At 33.4% G+C, this 17,613-nt stretch overlaps 1 protein-coding gene across 2 annotated transcripts in view; it reads left to right on the top strand.

Moving 5' to 3' along the window:
* Cyfip (Cytoplasmic FMR1-interacting protein Sra-1) overlaps positions 1 to 17,613 on the top strand; it is a 176,248-nt gene that overhangs the window by 137,709 nt on the left and 20,926 nt on the right. For both annotated transcript variants that reach the window (XM_089088237.1, XM_089088236.1), the window contains 2 exons: positions 4,240 to 4,439; positions 15,144 to 15,277. In XM_089088237.1, coding sequence (XP_088944363.1) covers positions 4,240 to 4,439; positions 15,144 to 15,277 — 334 coding nt within the window. The remainder of the gene's footprint in view (positions 1 to 4,239; positions 4,440 to 15,143; positions 15,278 to 17,613) is intronic.

Below are 17,613 nucleotides of genomic sequence, written 5' to 3'. Positions count from 1 at the left end.
ATCGATGTGGGTATAATGTATTATTTTTTTGTTGTTGTTGTTGTTTAGACCAGGACACTATTTATCGAAGGAGATGTCGTAGGAACTTCGAAAAGGGCTTATTCAATTGAAAATAGAAAGGACTGATGCTCTTTTTTATGTTTAAAAACTAAATGTTGCCATAAGATTAAATCAAAATGCACTTTGTTAATGCTAATTCCCAATAAGGCATCTCAGCAGTATCCCAAGAACGACTGAGGGTATTATGTTCAAATTTTCGGGGCTGTTCTGCTCTTTAAATTCAACCAAATCAAAATAGCGTAAGTGTATCCAAGCTATCAAAGAAAGTAAAACAGATTTTTTTGCGAATGGTATCAGGTTTTCTATTTCAGGTCAACTAGAGGAGGTATTAAACTAAATTAAACTCTACTATTTGTGTCTAGATTTTTAAAAGGGTGTATGTTGTTAAAAATTGCTGAAAATATTTCTCTAGCATACAAATAGCAGGCCAAACTATAAAGTCTTTTAAAAAACGAAACGATTTAAAGTATTATTTTCTTTATCCCTGAAAAGACTATGTCAATGTAAAACGAGCAGAAATTAATTAAAAAATCTTTTTCCACAAAATAAGTTTTTCAAAAAAAAGTAAAGAACTCCATTAAATAAAAAATGAGCAAAAATAAAATCAAATAATCTACCAAGCGTAAAACTACCACAAATCAGCATCGACAAATAAATGAAACCCAAATCGAACAGAAATTGCAATAAATAACCGAGTCAAACTAAAAACGAGCAGAAATTAACATAAGTTGGGCTCAAAACCCATATGCCTTCCCTAGGCCAGAACATAATTTGCACTTTACTGAAAAAAATACAAATGAATGTGCATTGTCAGTTTAATATACATATACTGATATTTATTATTCAAATTGTTAATATTATTTAATTTATTAAAGCTATAAAAGTAAAAACTTTTATATTTTTTTCAGTAAAGTGCAAATTATGTTCTGGCCTTGGGAAGGCATAAGGGTTTGAACCCAAATTATGTTAATTTCTGCTCATTTTGAATTTGACTCGGTTATTTATTGTAATTCCTGTTCGTTTTGGGTTTCATTTATTTATCGATGCTGATTTGCGGTAGTTTCACGCTTGGTAGATTATTTTTTTTTTTTGCTCATTTTTTGTTTAATGGAGTTCTTTACTTTTCTTTGAAAAACTTATTTTGTGGAAAAATTTTTTTGAATTAATTACAAAAAGAAAAGAAAATTCCAGCTTTAAAAATACAGCCTCTGAGTAAGGGTTTTTATTTAACAGCTGCATCATTCAATTTGGGAAACCATAAATGAATCATCATACTTTGCAAGAGCCAAGTCTTTTATCATAGAGGCAGGCACGAGCTGTCGAATTTAAATTTCTTGTCATAAATTCTTTGTCTAACTACAAAGAATTCTTAACAGTATTTTCATAGTCGACATTTTTGTTAATTAAATAAAAAAACAAGTTTTTTTTAAGTGAAAGTAAGGAACGACGTTAAAACTTAAAACGAACAGAAATTATTCCGTATATATAAGGGGCTGTCCCCTCCTCAACGCCTCGCTCTTTACGCTAAAGTTTTTTATTGTTTAAAAAAATAGAGTTGTGAGAAACTCAAACTTTAGCGTAAAGAGCTAGGCGTTGAGGAGGGGACAGCCCCTTTCAGATACGGAATAATTTTTGTTCGTTTTAATTTTTAACGTCGTTCCTTACTTTCAGTTTAAAAAAAACTAGTTTTTTTTTATTTAATTTTTGAACGTTTTTGAATTAATGCAGGTTTTGATTTTGGCTCACCGTACATGAATAATTAAAATAAAATTTGCATATTGATTTTACTTTTGTTCGGTTAAATGGCTTTCTCGAAACTTGTTTAATTTTATTTACGAACGTTTTTATTAGTAATAAATATACGTAACTTACACGTAACGAACTTCTATATTCATATATTTTTAATAAGTATATTAGGGGGTTCGGTTTAAGGATCTTTGGCTTAAAGAGCGAGGTATTGACTAAGGAGTGAACCCAATCATATACGTAATATTTTCTGTTCGTTTTGTTTTGATGTTGCTCCTTACTTTCAGTTGAAAAACTTGTTTTTTTTTTTATTCAATTTCTGATCTTTTTTTTAAATAATGCTGGGAAATCCGGTGCCCCCTTCATAGCAGTGTCCGTTCCCCCATGAAAACTTTCTTCATGGAAAGATCCTCCCACATAACCCCCGACCCACCCCACCCCACTACCAGAAAAAAATCCCCCCTGAAAACGTCTGAATACTTCCCAATAACCAATACTATATGTTAACATTGGGTAAAGTTCATAACTTTCAGCCCTCCCCCCGGGGACTTCGGGGGATTAAGTCATTCTAAAACACATAGTTATCATATTTTTGATCATGCTGAACAAATGGCTATCTCAAAATTTTGATCGGGTGACTTTGGGCAAAAAATGAGCGTGGGAGGGGGCCTAGTTGCCCTCCATTTTTCTGGTCACTTAAAAAGGGCACTAGAACTTTTAGTTTTCGTTCCAATGAGCCCTCCCACAATATTCTAGGACCACTGGGTCGATACGATCACCCCTGGGAAAAAAAAATAAATAAACACGCATCCGTGATCTTTCTTCTGGCAAAAAATGCAAAATTCCACATTGTAGTAGGGTTCTCTGATTCGTTGAATATGATGGTGTGATTTTCATTAAGGTTCTATAACTTTTAGGGGGTCTTTCCCCCTTTTTTTAGAATCAGCCAAATTTTTTCAGGCGCGTAACTTTTGATGGGTAGGACTAAACTTGATGAAACTTATATATTTGAAATCAGAATCAAAATTTGATTCTTTTGATGTATCCATTGGTATCAAAATTCTGTTTTCCAGAGTTTCGGTCACCATTGAGCCGGGTCGCTTCTTGCTTTCAGTTCGTTACCACGAACTGTTTGACTAAGAATCTATTAGTAAAAAAAACGTTTAAATTTAATTAAGAATTACGAAAAAATGGCCAAACCTACTTAACAGCTAACTAATAAAGTAAATCGAACAAGGCTCAGATGTAGTTTATCGGATGCATAGAGATAGATAGCTCTATGCCACAATATACGTTAATGATAAAAGATAATTTGTTACATGTTTCATGGGCATGTGTTTTTACAAGAAAAGACACCTGTGTGATCTCATAATAATATTTGTTTCCGTAACCTCAGAAAAGAATTGATGCTAACAAAATTTTCTACAACAAGAATGTTTTTGCGCACTAATAGTGATATTACAAGTAACACTTTTGGTTCAATTTTATACATAAATTCAATATTGATGATCGATTATGTTGGATGTTTTTGAATACTGCACTGGAAATTCATTGTTTATAAAATAAAATATATAAATCATTTCATCCTCTAACTAAAAGAAGACAATAATATATTTTACGATCCGAGTTTTATTTTTATATGTCATAAGAGTTGTTTAACATCTTTTAACATTCGTATTTTTTTATACATTCTTGAATTCTACACTAAATCATATCTACTAATTCTACACTAATTCTACACTAAATCAAATCTACACTAATTCTACACTAAATCATAAATCATATTTTATTGTTGATCTTTGTTAAGTAAGTGCTTTTGATTATCAACATTTTCATTTTTGTATAAATAGAACTGCAGGAACGCCATTAGTTTAATTTAATTAACTACTTTTAATCTTTGCTTATAGGCATATCAAAATAAAAAGAATAAGAAATGATTTTAACTCAGTCTAGTTCAATCTTTATTCACCGTTGTGTGCAACAATCTAAAATATTTTTACATATTTTCAGTTTTTTGAAAGGAAAAGGGATATAGGGGATAAAATAGGCGTGCTGTTGTTTTCTTCTGGTGCTAAATTGTAGTCAAGTCTGCCTTCCTATTAGACCTAAAACATACAAAAATCTAAATTATTGTAAAAGTAAAAAAAAAACTTCATGCTCTATTAAAACAGTCTCCTTCTCCCCCCATCTCCAAAAAAGGTAAATATATTTATGTTCCTATGTTTATTGACAATGTTATTTGGGATCGTCAGTGAGTGTTTTATAGCCTCGTAAGAGTGTTCAAATGTAAGGGTATTAATTCATTAAAGATCTTGTTGTTTATGAGCCAAAGGAAAAAAACGAACAATCTCTTTTTAGAACTGAATGACGAAATTCGTGACTTATTATATTTGAATCTCATAAACATACATTTAATTCACAAGCTTTTTTTAGGAACTCTCAGCCTTATTTGAAGTAAATAAACTAGCTCATAGGCTTTTGGCTAAGCATTTGAATTTGGACGACTTTGATGCTTTGTGGCGAGAGAGTAATCACAACGTTCTTGCTCCGTATGGGCGAGTTACCCTCCATGTCTTTTGGGAACTCAATTATGACTTCCTTCCTAGCTATTGCTATAATGCTGCCACTGCCAGGTACAGTTCTCAAGTTACAGTTGCAATTTTCAGGTTTAGCCCTTAAGTGTACCCGGGAATGTTCGGATTACTTAAAGAAATACGATTACAGACTTTTGATAGGGGAAAAAACACTTTTTATCATCCATATATTCTATAATCTAATCAAATCTACTTATCAAATACTCTTATCATCGTTTCTACCTAGAATTGCTTCATTGTTATTTTTTTCTTTGCAGAATACTAATTAAAAAAATATACAAATTTAGTAAGCTAGATTCGATGCCTTGAAATTCGGTAAGCTAGATACGAAAACTGTAAAAAAAATGCTATTGTAATATATTTTACAAGAAAAGGGTTAAACTAGTACTTTCTATTGGTAGAACTGTAAAGGGGAAATCACTACTAAACGTCTTCCAAGGCTGTGTTTTTGGGCACCAGGCTCCAACACGGGTTAGAACCCAGGGCTGCGCCAGACGTTTTCAGAAGTCTGGGTTCTACACGAGTCTGCTATCAACCGTTTTCAGCCATCGTGTTTTCTATTGTGTTCAAACCCGGGTTTCTTAAATCTGGAACCTATTTTAGTACCAAGTTCAAACACGGGGTTCACAGTAATTGGCGCTAAAATTTCAAAATTAACTACAAACCCGAGTTTACAGTTAATGAACTTTGTTCATTAGGATCTGTTGTTCAATTTTTTGTGGCCTTTGTGATTGTGCTGAAAACTATCCATAAATTCAATGTTTCACAATATGATCAATTTATGCATCTGTCTAAGATACGGTTGAAATGCAATAATAGAAACTTTATGGAAAACAGTAAAAATCTGAAGTATAACTAACCAACAAATATCTTTGTACTTCTTGATCTAATTTGTTTTCTTCGTAAACCTCAAGTTACTGGAGTCTAAATCGGTTTAATAGTTCATATAATACGATTTTTGAATTCTTTCCTTCAATCCTACCATAAGGCGTTTTCTGCTGAGCGGGTTCCAACCCTGTTCTTTGGTGGTAGAACCCGCATTTTAAAAACGCTTGTTGCATTACACGCGTGCGACCCGTGTTGAGGCCCGCGGTGTCTGAAAACGTGGTTCAAGTCTCTGTGAAGGGTTTCAGCAACTGTGACGTGGAGTGCAGTTTCAGAATATCATAAGCGACGATGCTCATTATTATTGAATTCAATTCTTCTAAAGGTTCAACAATAAGTGAGCTGCTAATCCTTACCAAGTTTAATTGAGATCTAATAGACTGTTCCTATGAATAGAGATGACAATAATGTAGCTCTTCCGTGTGTTTTCTATTTTCATTAAAGTACTAGTTTGTATAATCCTACAAACATGGGGAAATATCATCAGTCCGTTTATCTGCACTAGTTTTATAGACAGTTCTATAACGTTTAAAGTACTGACTTCTGTTTGTTCTAAGTTTCATCTTCGCTCTTCACTTTCATCAGAAAAGAAATATTTTTTTAATTACGTTTGTCTGTTTTTTGTTTAAAGAAACAGACAAAACTTCAATAATTAACTTGGATATCATTATTTGTAAAAGTTTGAAAGAAATTAGAATGAATAACGCAGAACTTGTTTCTCTACCGAAAGTCGGGGTTATTAAACCCGTTTAATGTCTTATTATATCTGAAGCGGGATCGAGGAACGTTGCTTGAAGTGCGTGTAGGAGAAAAAAATATAGACCTCCTTCCGCCGTCAAATTGTTAAACAGTAATGCTACCTATCAATATTCCGTTAGAATTCTTAAAAGCGTATAAACTGGGTGGGAAATTCCAAAAATGTGCAAGCTTCAAAGGAAATCCACTAAGTCAATGAAGTCAGCCCGTCCCTGGAGATATTTTTAAAAGCCTACAAATGAATTTTTGTAACTGAAAAACATTAGCTGCCTGGAATTTTCTATCAATAGCTGCAAAATAAGCATTATTTATCCTGCTTAACTACATCCTTAAAGAGCAATATTAAAATTTAAAAAAAACAGAAATTATTTCGTATATGAGGGGGTTTCTCCCCTTCTCAATACCTCCGTCCTTTCGCTAAGGTTTGACTTTTTGTCAAACTTTATTACTCCTGAAACACGAGTGCCGTTTAATTAGAATAATAAAAACTTTAGCGTAAAGAGCGAGGTATTGATGAGGGGGAAACCCCTTTATATACGGAATAATTTTATGTTTTAAGTTTTAATGTTTCTCCTTACTTTCAGTTTAAAAAAGCTTGTTTGTTTTTTTTTCATTAAAGTTCGGATCGTTTTCAAATAATGCTGGGAAATCTGGCTCCCCCTCCATGAAAAATTCCCTCCCGTCACGGGAAGTTCTTCTCTGGGAACTTTCTCCCCTGTAAAATACCCCCCTCCGGACAATTCTATCCCTGCTGAAAATTCCCCTCATAAAATTTCTTGCGGACGATTCCGCCTGAAAAATTCTCGTTGGCATACTTTCATTTGAAAAAGACTTGAATTTCTAATCGTTTTTCAAATCATGCCAGAAATCCCCCTTCCGTGGAAAACTTTTCTCAGACCCCCCCCCCCCCCCAGTGGAAAGTTATTCCCGTGGGAATTCCCCATGGAGAATTTCTCCCGCCGAAAATTTCTCCAACGGAAAATCCCCCACACACACGCAAACAGAAAAATCCTCCAGGCAATTCCAACCCCATTGAAAATCTAACCTTGACAGTTCCCCCGAAACGTCTCTACGTGCAAAATTGAGTTGGTAAGGAGAAAATAAGACAAATAAAACTATTTTTGTTATGGAAAAATTAGTATTGTCAGCAAAAAGGACAGTGTGTACATGGGGATGAAGACCATCAACAAGATCGTTAAGATAAATTAAAAATAAAAGAGGTCCAAGCACAGAGCCCTGTGAGATAAGATTGGCCCAGTCGATTGGCTATCACAAAATTTTTACTCTCCAGCATTTAGACCTATTGGATCAACATTGTTGCCTTGGTGGCAGAATCACTTCGTTGCTATGTGGTCTCTTTTGGGCTTTAAAAATGGTGCTATAACTTCTAATATCCGTTCAAGTGAGCTGGGTTCTGATAGTCAAAATATCTCAGATTGGATGCGATCACCCCTGGGGAAAAAAAAGAAAAAGGGATATATATAACAGTTAAACTCCCCATGCTATCTTGTGGTTTTCCTCGCTTTTCAAATTGGGGGGCTTTAAACTTCCAGTTTGGGATTTTAGACCATGAGAAATTGTTTGACTATCTAAGAACTCAAACTCTTTAGTTTATTGGTCCTATTTTGGCCAAAATTGATGTTTCGTGGCACAAAATAGCAGAAAACGGTGTTTTGCTGTGGAGTGATTTAATTCGTCACTCAAAAAAGACTTCGGATTTTAATTTTCTTTCCAATAGTGTACGACCACTGGTTCAATGCGATCACTCTGGTGAAAAAAAGGAAAGAAAAAAAGGAGACATTGCTACTACCCATGCAAAGGGGGTAGATGGGGGTCCTCCATCTTGTTTTGAAGAATGGGGACTGTAAACCTCCAGTCAAAGGTTTTTGACTTTGGCGATTTTAATGGTGCATATTTGTTTTCTATTTATATCATGTTTTTTGGTTTTCAGGCTTTTTTACAAACTTCTCAAGGTATCATAACAACAAATTACTGTTCGCTTGAAGCTTAGTAAAATATATTGTTTCGAAGTTAATGGCAATTTGAAAATATTCGTCTATAAAAAAAATAGTTTTCAAATTTGCTTATTATGAGCCATGGTTCCCTTTTTACTAGGAGGCAGGGTTTTTTTTTCACAATGACCAATAACATTGGTCACTTCTTTTTTTTTCCTTTTTTTCTTTTTTTTTCACTTCTTACTTTATGTGGAGTATCCTATACATTTAATATGTAGTCTTATTTTGATATAATCTGTGTAATTTCAAACTTCAATTAAGTGTAGTAATTATTGGTGTACTTATTCGATTTTTTACTGTTCCATGATCAGAATCCCAAAAATAAATTCTTCAGTCATTTGGCAATTATAACGTTCATTTTTATAAATAGTGAAATAAGATTAGCAAGAATATTAATAAAAAAAAATCTTGTTCCCGGAGTAGAGTAAAACTGATCGCGAAATCTCGAGTTATACTTAGTTTCGGTCTTTTCTCAGAAGTTTTATAAACTATAGATGAGAGTCATTTTACTCTTTTTGCTTGCAAACCTGACTTAGCTTAGTTTCTTGCACTTTTTAAGAAATAGTAATACTTTGCTTATTTAAGTTGCCATTTTGGGTGCCATGGAACAGTTTCAGATGAGCTGTTAGCTCATCTGAAACTATTCAGATACTCTTTCTTACTAGATCATTGGATATGCCGTCGAAGGTGGCATAAGGGATATAATGCTCAAGACCTAAGTTTTGCCTCGTGTTTTAGATTCTAGGTAGACCCGCGCATACCCAAATTCTTTGCACATGTGGCATTACAGTTTACTGTAATTATTTTCTGAGAAAATGACAAATTTAATTTGTTTACTGTGTACTTAATATTGTATAAAACATGGTTTTGCCAATTTTAATATGGGCATAGTCGAACTGACTTCAAAGGTAGTATTTAGAATTCAAGTGTAGAAACTATGTGCTTATATTTTTCTGTTAACCCTTGCTTTTTCGGCTCAACAAGTTATGGCAAAACCGTCCAATCAATTCTAAATAGTTTGGCAACACAAACTAAAAAAGTTTATAATGGACGAAATAGGCTGATTATTTATGGTACGATTTTTATGGTACGCTTTTTCGGCTCAACAAGTTATGACAAAACCGCCCAATCAATTCTAAATAGTTTGGCAACACAAACTAAAAATGTTTATAATGGACGAGATAGGCGGATTATTTATAGTACGCTTTTTTGGCTCAACAAGTTATGGCAAAACTGCCCAGTCAGTTCTAAAAAGTTTTGCAACACAAACTAAAAAAGTTTATAATGGACGAGATAGGCTGATTATTTATAGTACGCTTTTTTGGCTCAACAAGTTATGGCAAAACCGCCCAGTTAGTTCTAAAAAGTTTTGCAACACAAACTAAAAAAGTTTATAATGGACGAAATAGGCTTATTATTTATATTACGATTTTTTGGCTCAACAAGTTATGGAAAAACCGCCCAGTCAGTTCTAAAAAGTTTTGCAACACAAACTAAAAAAGTTTATAATGGACGAGATAGGCTGATTATTTATAGTACGCTTTTTTGGCTCAACAAGTTATGGCAAAACCGCCCAGTCAGTTCTAAAAAGTTTTGCAACACAAACTAAAAATGTTTATAATGGACGAGAATGGCTTATTATTTATAGTACGCTTTTTTGGCCTAACAAGTTATGGCAAAACCGCCCAGTCAGTTCTAAAAAGTTTTGCAACACAAACTAAAAAAGTTTATAATGGACGAGATAGGCTGATTATTTATAGTACGCTTTTTTGGCTCAACAAGTTATGGCAAAACCGCCCAGTCAGTTCTAAAAAGTTTTGAAACACAAACTAAAAATGTTTATAATGGACGAGATAGGCTTATTATTTATAGTACGCTTTTTTGGCTCAACAAGTTATGGCAAAACCGCCCAGTCAGTTCTAAAAATTTTTGCAACACAAACTAAAAAAGTTTATAATGGACGAGATAGGCTGATTATTTATAGTACGCTTTTTTGGCTCAACAAGTTATGGCAAAACCGCCCAGTTAGTTCTAAAAAGTTTTGCAACACAAACTAAAAATGTTTATAATGCACGAGATAGGCTGAATATTTATAGTACGCTTTTTTGGCTCAACAAGTTATGGCAAAACCGCCCAGTCAGTTCTAAAAAGTTTTGCAACACAAACTAAAAAAGTTTATAATGGACGAAATAGGCTGATTATTTATGGTACGCTTTTTCGGCTCAACAAGTTATGACAAAACCGCCCAATCAATTCTAAATAGTTTGGCAACACAAACTAAAAATGTTTATAATGGACGAGATAGGCTGGTTATTTATAGTACGCTTTTTTGGCTCAACAAGTTATGGCAAAACCGCCCAGTCAGTTCTAAAAAGTTTTGCAACACAAACTAAAAAAGTTTATAATGGACGAGATAGGCTGATTATTTATAGTACGCTTTTTTGGCTCAACAAGTTATGGCAAAACCGCCCAGTCAGTTCTAAAAAGTTTTGCAACACATACTAAAAATGTTTATAATGGACGAGATAGGCTGATTATTTATAGTACGCTTTTTTGGCTCAACTAGTTATGTCAAAACCACCCAGTCAGTTCTAAAAAGTTTTGCAACACAAACTAAAAATGTTTATAATGGACAAGATAGGCTGGTTATTTATAGTTCGCTTTTTTGGCTCAACAATTTATGGCAAAACCGCCCAGTCAGTTCTAAAAATTTTTGCAACACAAACTAAAAATGTTTATAATGGACGAGATAGGCTGATTATTTATAGTACGCTTTTTTGGATCAACAAGTTATGGCAAAACCGCCCAGTCAGTTCTAAAAAGTTTTGTAACACAAACTAAAAACGTTTATAATGGACGAGATAGGCTTATTATTTATAGTACGCTTTTTTGGCTCAACAAGTTATGGCAAAACCGCCCAGTCAGTTCTAAAAAGTTTTGCAACACAAACTAAAAAAGTTTATAATGGACGAGATAGGCTGATTATTTATGGTACGATTTTTATGGTACGCTTTTTCGGCTCAACAAGTTATGACAAAACCGCCCAATCAATTCTAAATAGTTTGGCAACACAAACTAAAAATGTTTATAATGGACGAGATAGGCTGATTATTTATAGTACGCTTTTTTGGCTCAACAAGTTAAGGCAAAACCGCCCAGTCAGTTCTAAAAAGTTTAGCAACACAAACTAAAAAAGTTTATAATGGACGAGATAGGCTGATTATTTATAGTACGCTTTTTTAGCTCAACATGTTATGGCAAAACCGCCCAGTCAGTTCTAAAAAGTTTTGCAACACAAACTAAAAAAGTTTATAATGGACAAGATAGGCTGATTATTTATGGTACGCTTTTTTGGCTCAACAAGTTATGGCAAAACCGCCCAGTCAGTTCTAAAAAGTTTTGCAACACAAACTAAAAATGTTTTCAATGGACGAGATAGGCTGATTATTTATAGTGCGCTTTTTTGGCTCAACAAGTTATGGCAAAACCGCCCAGTCAGTTCTAAAAAGTTTTGCAACACAAACTAAAAAAGTTTATAATGGACGAGATAGGCTGATTATTTATAGTACGCTTTTTTGGCTCAACAAGTTATGGCAAAACCGCCCAGTCAGTTCTAAAAAGTTTTGCAACAAACTAAAAAAGTTTATAATGTCGAGATAGGCTGATTATTTATGGTACGCTTTTTTGGCTCAACAAATTATGGCAAAACCGCCCAGTCAGTTCTAAAAAGTTTTGCAACACAAACTAAAAATGTTTATAATGGACGAGATAGGCTGATTATTTATATTACGATTTTTTGGCTCAACAAGTTATGGCAAAACCGCCCAGTCATTTCTAAAAAGTTTTGCAACACAAACTAAAAAAGTTTATAATGGACGAGATAGGCTGATTATTTATAGTACGCTTTTTTTGGCTCAACAAGTTATGGCAAAACCGCCCAGTTAGTTCTAAAAAGTTTTGCAACACAAAATAAAAAGTTTATAATTGACGAGATAGGCTGATTATTTATGGTACGCTTTTTTGGCTCAACAAGTTCTGGCAAAACCGCCCAGTCAGTTCTAAAAAGTTTTGCAACACAAACTAAAAATGTTTATAATGGACGAGATAGGCTGATTATTTATAGTACGCTTTTTTGGCTCAACAATTTATGGCAAAACCGCCCAGTCAGTTCTAAAAAGTTTTGCAACACAAACTAAAAAAGTTTATAATGGACGAGATAGGCTAATTATTTATACTACGCTTTTTTGGCTCAACAAGTTATGGCAAAACCGCCCAGCCAGTTCTAAAAAGTTTAGCAACACAAACTAAAAAAGTTTATAATGGACGAGATAGGCTGATTATTTATAGTACGCTTTTTTGGATCAACAAGTTATGGCAAAACCGCCCAGTCAGTTCTAAAAAGTTTTGCAACACAAACTAAAAAAGTTTATAATGGACAAGATAGGCTGATTATTTATGGTACGCTTTTTTGGCTCAACAAGTTATGGCAAAACCGCCCAGTCAGTTCTAAAAAGTTTTGCAACACAAACTAAAAATGTTTTAAATGAACGAGATAGGCTGATTATTTATGGTACGCTTTTTTGGCTCAACAAGTTATGGCAAAACCGCCCATTCAGTTCTAAAAAGTTTTGCAACAAAAACTAAAAATGTTTATAATGGACGAAATAGGCTGATTATTTATTTTACGATTTTTTGGCTCAACAAGTTATGGAAAAACCGCCCAGTCAGTTCTAAAAAGTTTTGCAACACAAACTAAAAAAGTTTATAATGGACGAGATAGGCTGATTATTTATAGTACGCTTTTTTGGCTCAACAAGTTATGGCAAAACCGCCCAGTTAGTTCTAAAAAGTTTTGCAACACAAACTAAAAAGTTTATAATGGACGAGATAGGCTGATTATTTATGGTACGCTTTTTTGGCTCAACAAGTTCTGGCAAAACCGCCCAGTCAGTTCTAAAAAGTTTTGCAACACAAACTAAAAATGTTTATAATGGACGAGATAGGCTGATTATTTATAGTACGCTTTTTTGGCTCAACAAGTTATGGCAAAACCGCCCAGTCAGATCTAAAAAGTTTTGCAACACAAACTAAAAAAGTTTATAATGGACGAGATAGGCTAATTATTTATACTACGTATTTTTGGCTCAACAAGTTATGGCAAAACCGCCCAATCAGTTCTAAAAAGTTTTGCAACACAAACTAAAAAAGTTTATAATGGACGAGATAGGCTGATTATTTATGGTACGCTTGTTTGGCTCAACAAGTTATGGCAAAACCGCCCAGTCAGTTCTAAAAAGTTTTGCAACACAAACTAAAAATGTTTATAATGGACAAGATAGGCTGATTATTTATAGTACGCTTTTTTGGCTCAACAAGTTATGGCAAAACCGCCCAGTCAGTTCTAAAAATTTTTGCAACACAAACTAAAAAAGTTTATAATGGACGAGATAGGCTGATTATTTATAGTACGCTTTTTTGGCTCAACAAGTTATGGCAAAACCGCCCAGTCAGTTCTAAAAAGTTTTGCAAAACAAACTAAAAATGTTTATAATGGACGAGATAGGCTGATTATTTATATTACGCTTTTTTGGATCAACAAGTTATGGCAAAACCGCCCAGTCAGTTCTAAAAAGCTTTGCAAAACAAACTAAAAAAGTTTATAATGGACGAGATAGGCTGATTATTTATAGTACGCTTTTTTGGCTCAATAAGTTATGGCAAAACCGCCCAGTCAGTTCTAAAAAGTTTTGCAACACAAACTAAAAAAGTTTAGGCTGATTATTTATAGTACGCTTTTTTGGCTCAACAAGTTATGGCAAAACCGCCCAGTCAGTTCTAAAAAGTTTTGTAACACAAACTAAAAAAGTTTATAATGGACGAGATAGGCTGATTATTTATAGTACGCTTTTTTGGATCAACAAGTTATGGCAAAACCGCCCAGTCAGTTCTAAAAAGTTTTGCAACACAAACTAAAAAAGTTTATAATGTACAAGATAGGCTGATTATTTATAGTACGCTTTTTTGGCTCAATAAGTTATGGCAAAACCGCCCAGTCAGTTCTAAAAAGTTTTGCAACACAAACTAAAAAAGTTTATAATGGACGAGATAGGCTGATTATTTATGGTACGCTTTTTCGGCTCAACAAGTTATGGCAAAACCGCCCACTCAATTCTAAACAGTTTGGCCAAACAAACTAAAAACGTTTGATAATGGACGAGATAGGCTGATTATTTATGGTACGATTTTTATGGTATGCTTTTTCGGCTCAACAAGTTATGACAAAACCGCCCAATCAATTCTAAATAGTTTGGCAACACAAACTAAAAATTTTAATAATGGACGAGATAGGCTGATTATTTATAGTACGCTTTTTTGGCTCAACAAGTTATGGCAAACCGCCCAGTCAGTTCTAAAAAGTTTTGCAACACAAACTAGATAGGCTGATTATGTATGGTACGCTTTTTCGGCTCAACAAGTTATGGCAAAACCGCCCAATCAATTCTAAATAGTTTGGCAACACAAACTAAAAAAGTTTATAATGGACGAGATAGGCTGATTATTTATGGTAGTGAATCATTTTAATTGTATAATGATGATGAATTTTGTTATGGAATGTGACAAATAAAGTGCAGGACAAATTTGGACTCTTCTGTATATAAACTGTAATTTCTCGTGCTCAAAATGAAATTTCTAATACGGTTCCTGTCTCTATAGGGCTCATTGTTATATGTGCTAATATGCTTAATATACGTTCATTGTTTTGAACCAGAGTAGCCTATCATAAAGAAGAAAACTATGAAGACTTAGAAACCGATCCCAATATGAAAATTTACACCCAAGTGCTTACTTTTTATTTAATAGCTAAAAAACATTTTTTCCATGATCCAACCTTTCTTTCTCTTGCTCTCCCAAATCAGAATTCTGAGTACAGGCCTGTGAAATATAGGAAACTTTCAAAGACCCTCCAGATTTTTTTTTTTTTTTTTTTTTTTATATATATACAGAGAAGGTCTTGTGTTTGTTTTTTAATTTTTTACACGCGTTCCCTTTTTCATTTTTACTTCGTTGAATTTTTCTTATTAAATAGATTTGTTAGATGTCAAGGGATTCAATTTGCTCAACCAGTTGTCAGAGAAAAACCTCAAGTTCCTGGTCACGTGTATCTATGGGGAAATAAAGGGTTGCATGCCGCTGCCAACGCCATCTTTGGACAATATAATGGTACTTATTTTTCGTTACTTTTCGTTAGTTCGTAAGATAGCTCTGAATTGAAAAATAACGAATAACTTTTGGAAGGCTGAACAATTGAGCAAACATGCTACATATACTTGGTGAAGGTGAGAAAATTTCCTCCGAGTCTCCAAAAGATTCAAGGTAAACATGCAACCTGGAGTTTTGACAAACTAAGCTTTTGATAATGTTAGCCATTATTTGTCGTATATTTATGCTTAATTAATGCTGTAACATAACCTGTTCGATTTAAAGTTTAAATACCTGATTAGTATTGCTAAAGTTGACATCTAAAGTATTGTACAATGTGCATTCAACTAACACCAAAGTCGGATGCATAGGAAGGAAGAAAAAAAAACCGCAGCGTATTCTTTTTGTGAGGACCGGAAAAAATATTTTGTTTCCCAGACACAAACTCGTAGTCTCCTTATACCTCCTTCCTCCCCCAAAGCAAAAAAAAATTCCTGAAAGTGTTGACTTGATATCCCAGCAGTGAGACAAAATAGGGTGGACGTACCAAAAACTACGCGTAAAATTTACCACAATGCTAATGAAACCTGCTGCCTATATAATGATAAGTGCTCGCTTAGTAGGATCTTGGATTTCTTTTAGATATTTGTTACGTACTACCACTACTATTAACAGCTCACTTCAGCACCAAGCCGCCTGAGGCCATCATAGCTACGCACGATCCTCCTCCATCCCAGTCTATTCAAAGCCTTCCTCTTTACAAATTCATTTCAAATGAATTTACTGAAAAAAATGTGCATTGTTTGTTTAATATACTGGGCTATTTTCCGCATACTAACCTTGCCCTAACTGTTCTATTATGAATAGAAGGGTCTAAGAGCAAAATAATCAACTTGCTTTCTTTAATTAAAATCCAAATTTTAACAAGTGACAGTTGTACTCAATTTTCTATTTCTGTTGGATTATGGAGGTAGTGGTTTTCAACTACTAGGCCTATTTTAAAGTTTTTTTTATATTAGTTTTTTCATATATTTTTTTCTCTTATAGTTTTCTTATAGTTGTTTCTTATAATTCTTTATGATTTTTCTCTTTTATAGCTTTCTTTTATTTAGTTTTCTTCTGAGACTTATTTCAAAGTTCTCAGATCTATTTTGAAGTTTAAAGTGCTCCAGATTCCTGTCTTATCAGTATCCCATACTCTTTGAGTGTAGCTTTAAACTTATGAAAACGCTAAACTAAATATAAAGCTACAAAAATTAAAGTACATTTCTTTAAGAAAAAGTGATAGGGATTTTTGAACTTCGCTAAATTCATGAAAAACGAAAGGAAATTAAAATTGGGAAAAATAAAGAAATATTTGGGATTCTTGAAAATCTTTAAAAAGGTCATAAAATAAAAAAAATCGAAACTAAAGCCATTCGTCTTAAAGTTTCAAGAATTTGATTTGGGCTAAACTCTTTCTCTGTAAGGTCCTACAAGTTAGCTATAGAGTGAGGAGCTCTGTGTTCAATGTAGAAATTCGGCTCAAGACCTATCATTCTGTATCAGATGTTTGTAGGTTCTGGTTTTGAGAGCAAAATATGAAGTTAATGGCCGCCAGGATTTTTTTTATCCCATTTCAGTTATTTCTCCTACAGTTCTGTATACATAATAATAAATATGTTTAAAAAAAATGGAATCGCTGCTATTTACGATCGATTTTTTTAAATAAAAGATTTAGGATACTTCGGATGTAATAAATTTTAAGAATAAATTAATTTTAAAACATGATTTAAGAAATGACTATTTGCGTGAATCATGCTTATAAAAGTCATGTCAACAACAATACAATACTGCCAAAAATATAATATTGGGAAATGAGATAACCACAGTTTTGCAAGATTAAGATTAAATACAAGTCTATTAATTAGAATTGTCAAAAAAAATTAAATCTACAAGGGACACAACGTATCAAGGAGAAACCACCGGATTGAAATACTCAAAAAGATAGTAACTAAAGTCAAGTAATTTTTGTAAGCTTGCAAATGTAATTAAAATGTAACTGAAGATCAGCGAAGATACAGAGAAAATCTGAGGAAATTTAGAGTTTCCTCCCTTGAAGTTTGACCATGTTCCGCGACTCCTCAATATTGGTTGCGTCACAAAATGTATAAAATGTATAGCTGCCCTCAACTATATCTATAAAAAAAAGTTGTAACATTATTACAATAAGTAGAATTCTTTTGAATATGGTAAGAAGCGCAGCAGAATTTGAGTGTCGCTTGATGTTCTTACTTGTTTTTTCTCTTAAAGACTGCCTTGGTCTTCTAATTTTAGGTAACTCTTTTGTTTTATGAAACCTTTGTCTTGATTTTTTT

This window comes from Artemia sp. Qi Xiang Cuo, chromosome 4, assembly GCF_049724085.1.
Source record: "Artemia sp. Qi Xiang Cuo chromosome 4, ASM4972408v1, whole genome shotgun sequence".
In the NCBI taxonomy this organism is placed as follows: Eukaryota; Metazoa; Arthropoda; class Branchiopoda; order Anostraca; family Artemiidae; genus Artemia; species Artemia sp. Qi Xiang Cuo.
The sequence above is the reverse complement of the archived record's forward strand: the minus strand, read 5'-3'. Positions and strand labels throughout refer to the sequence as shown.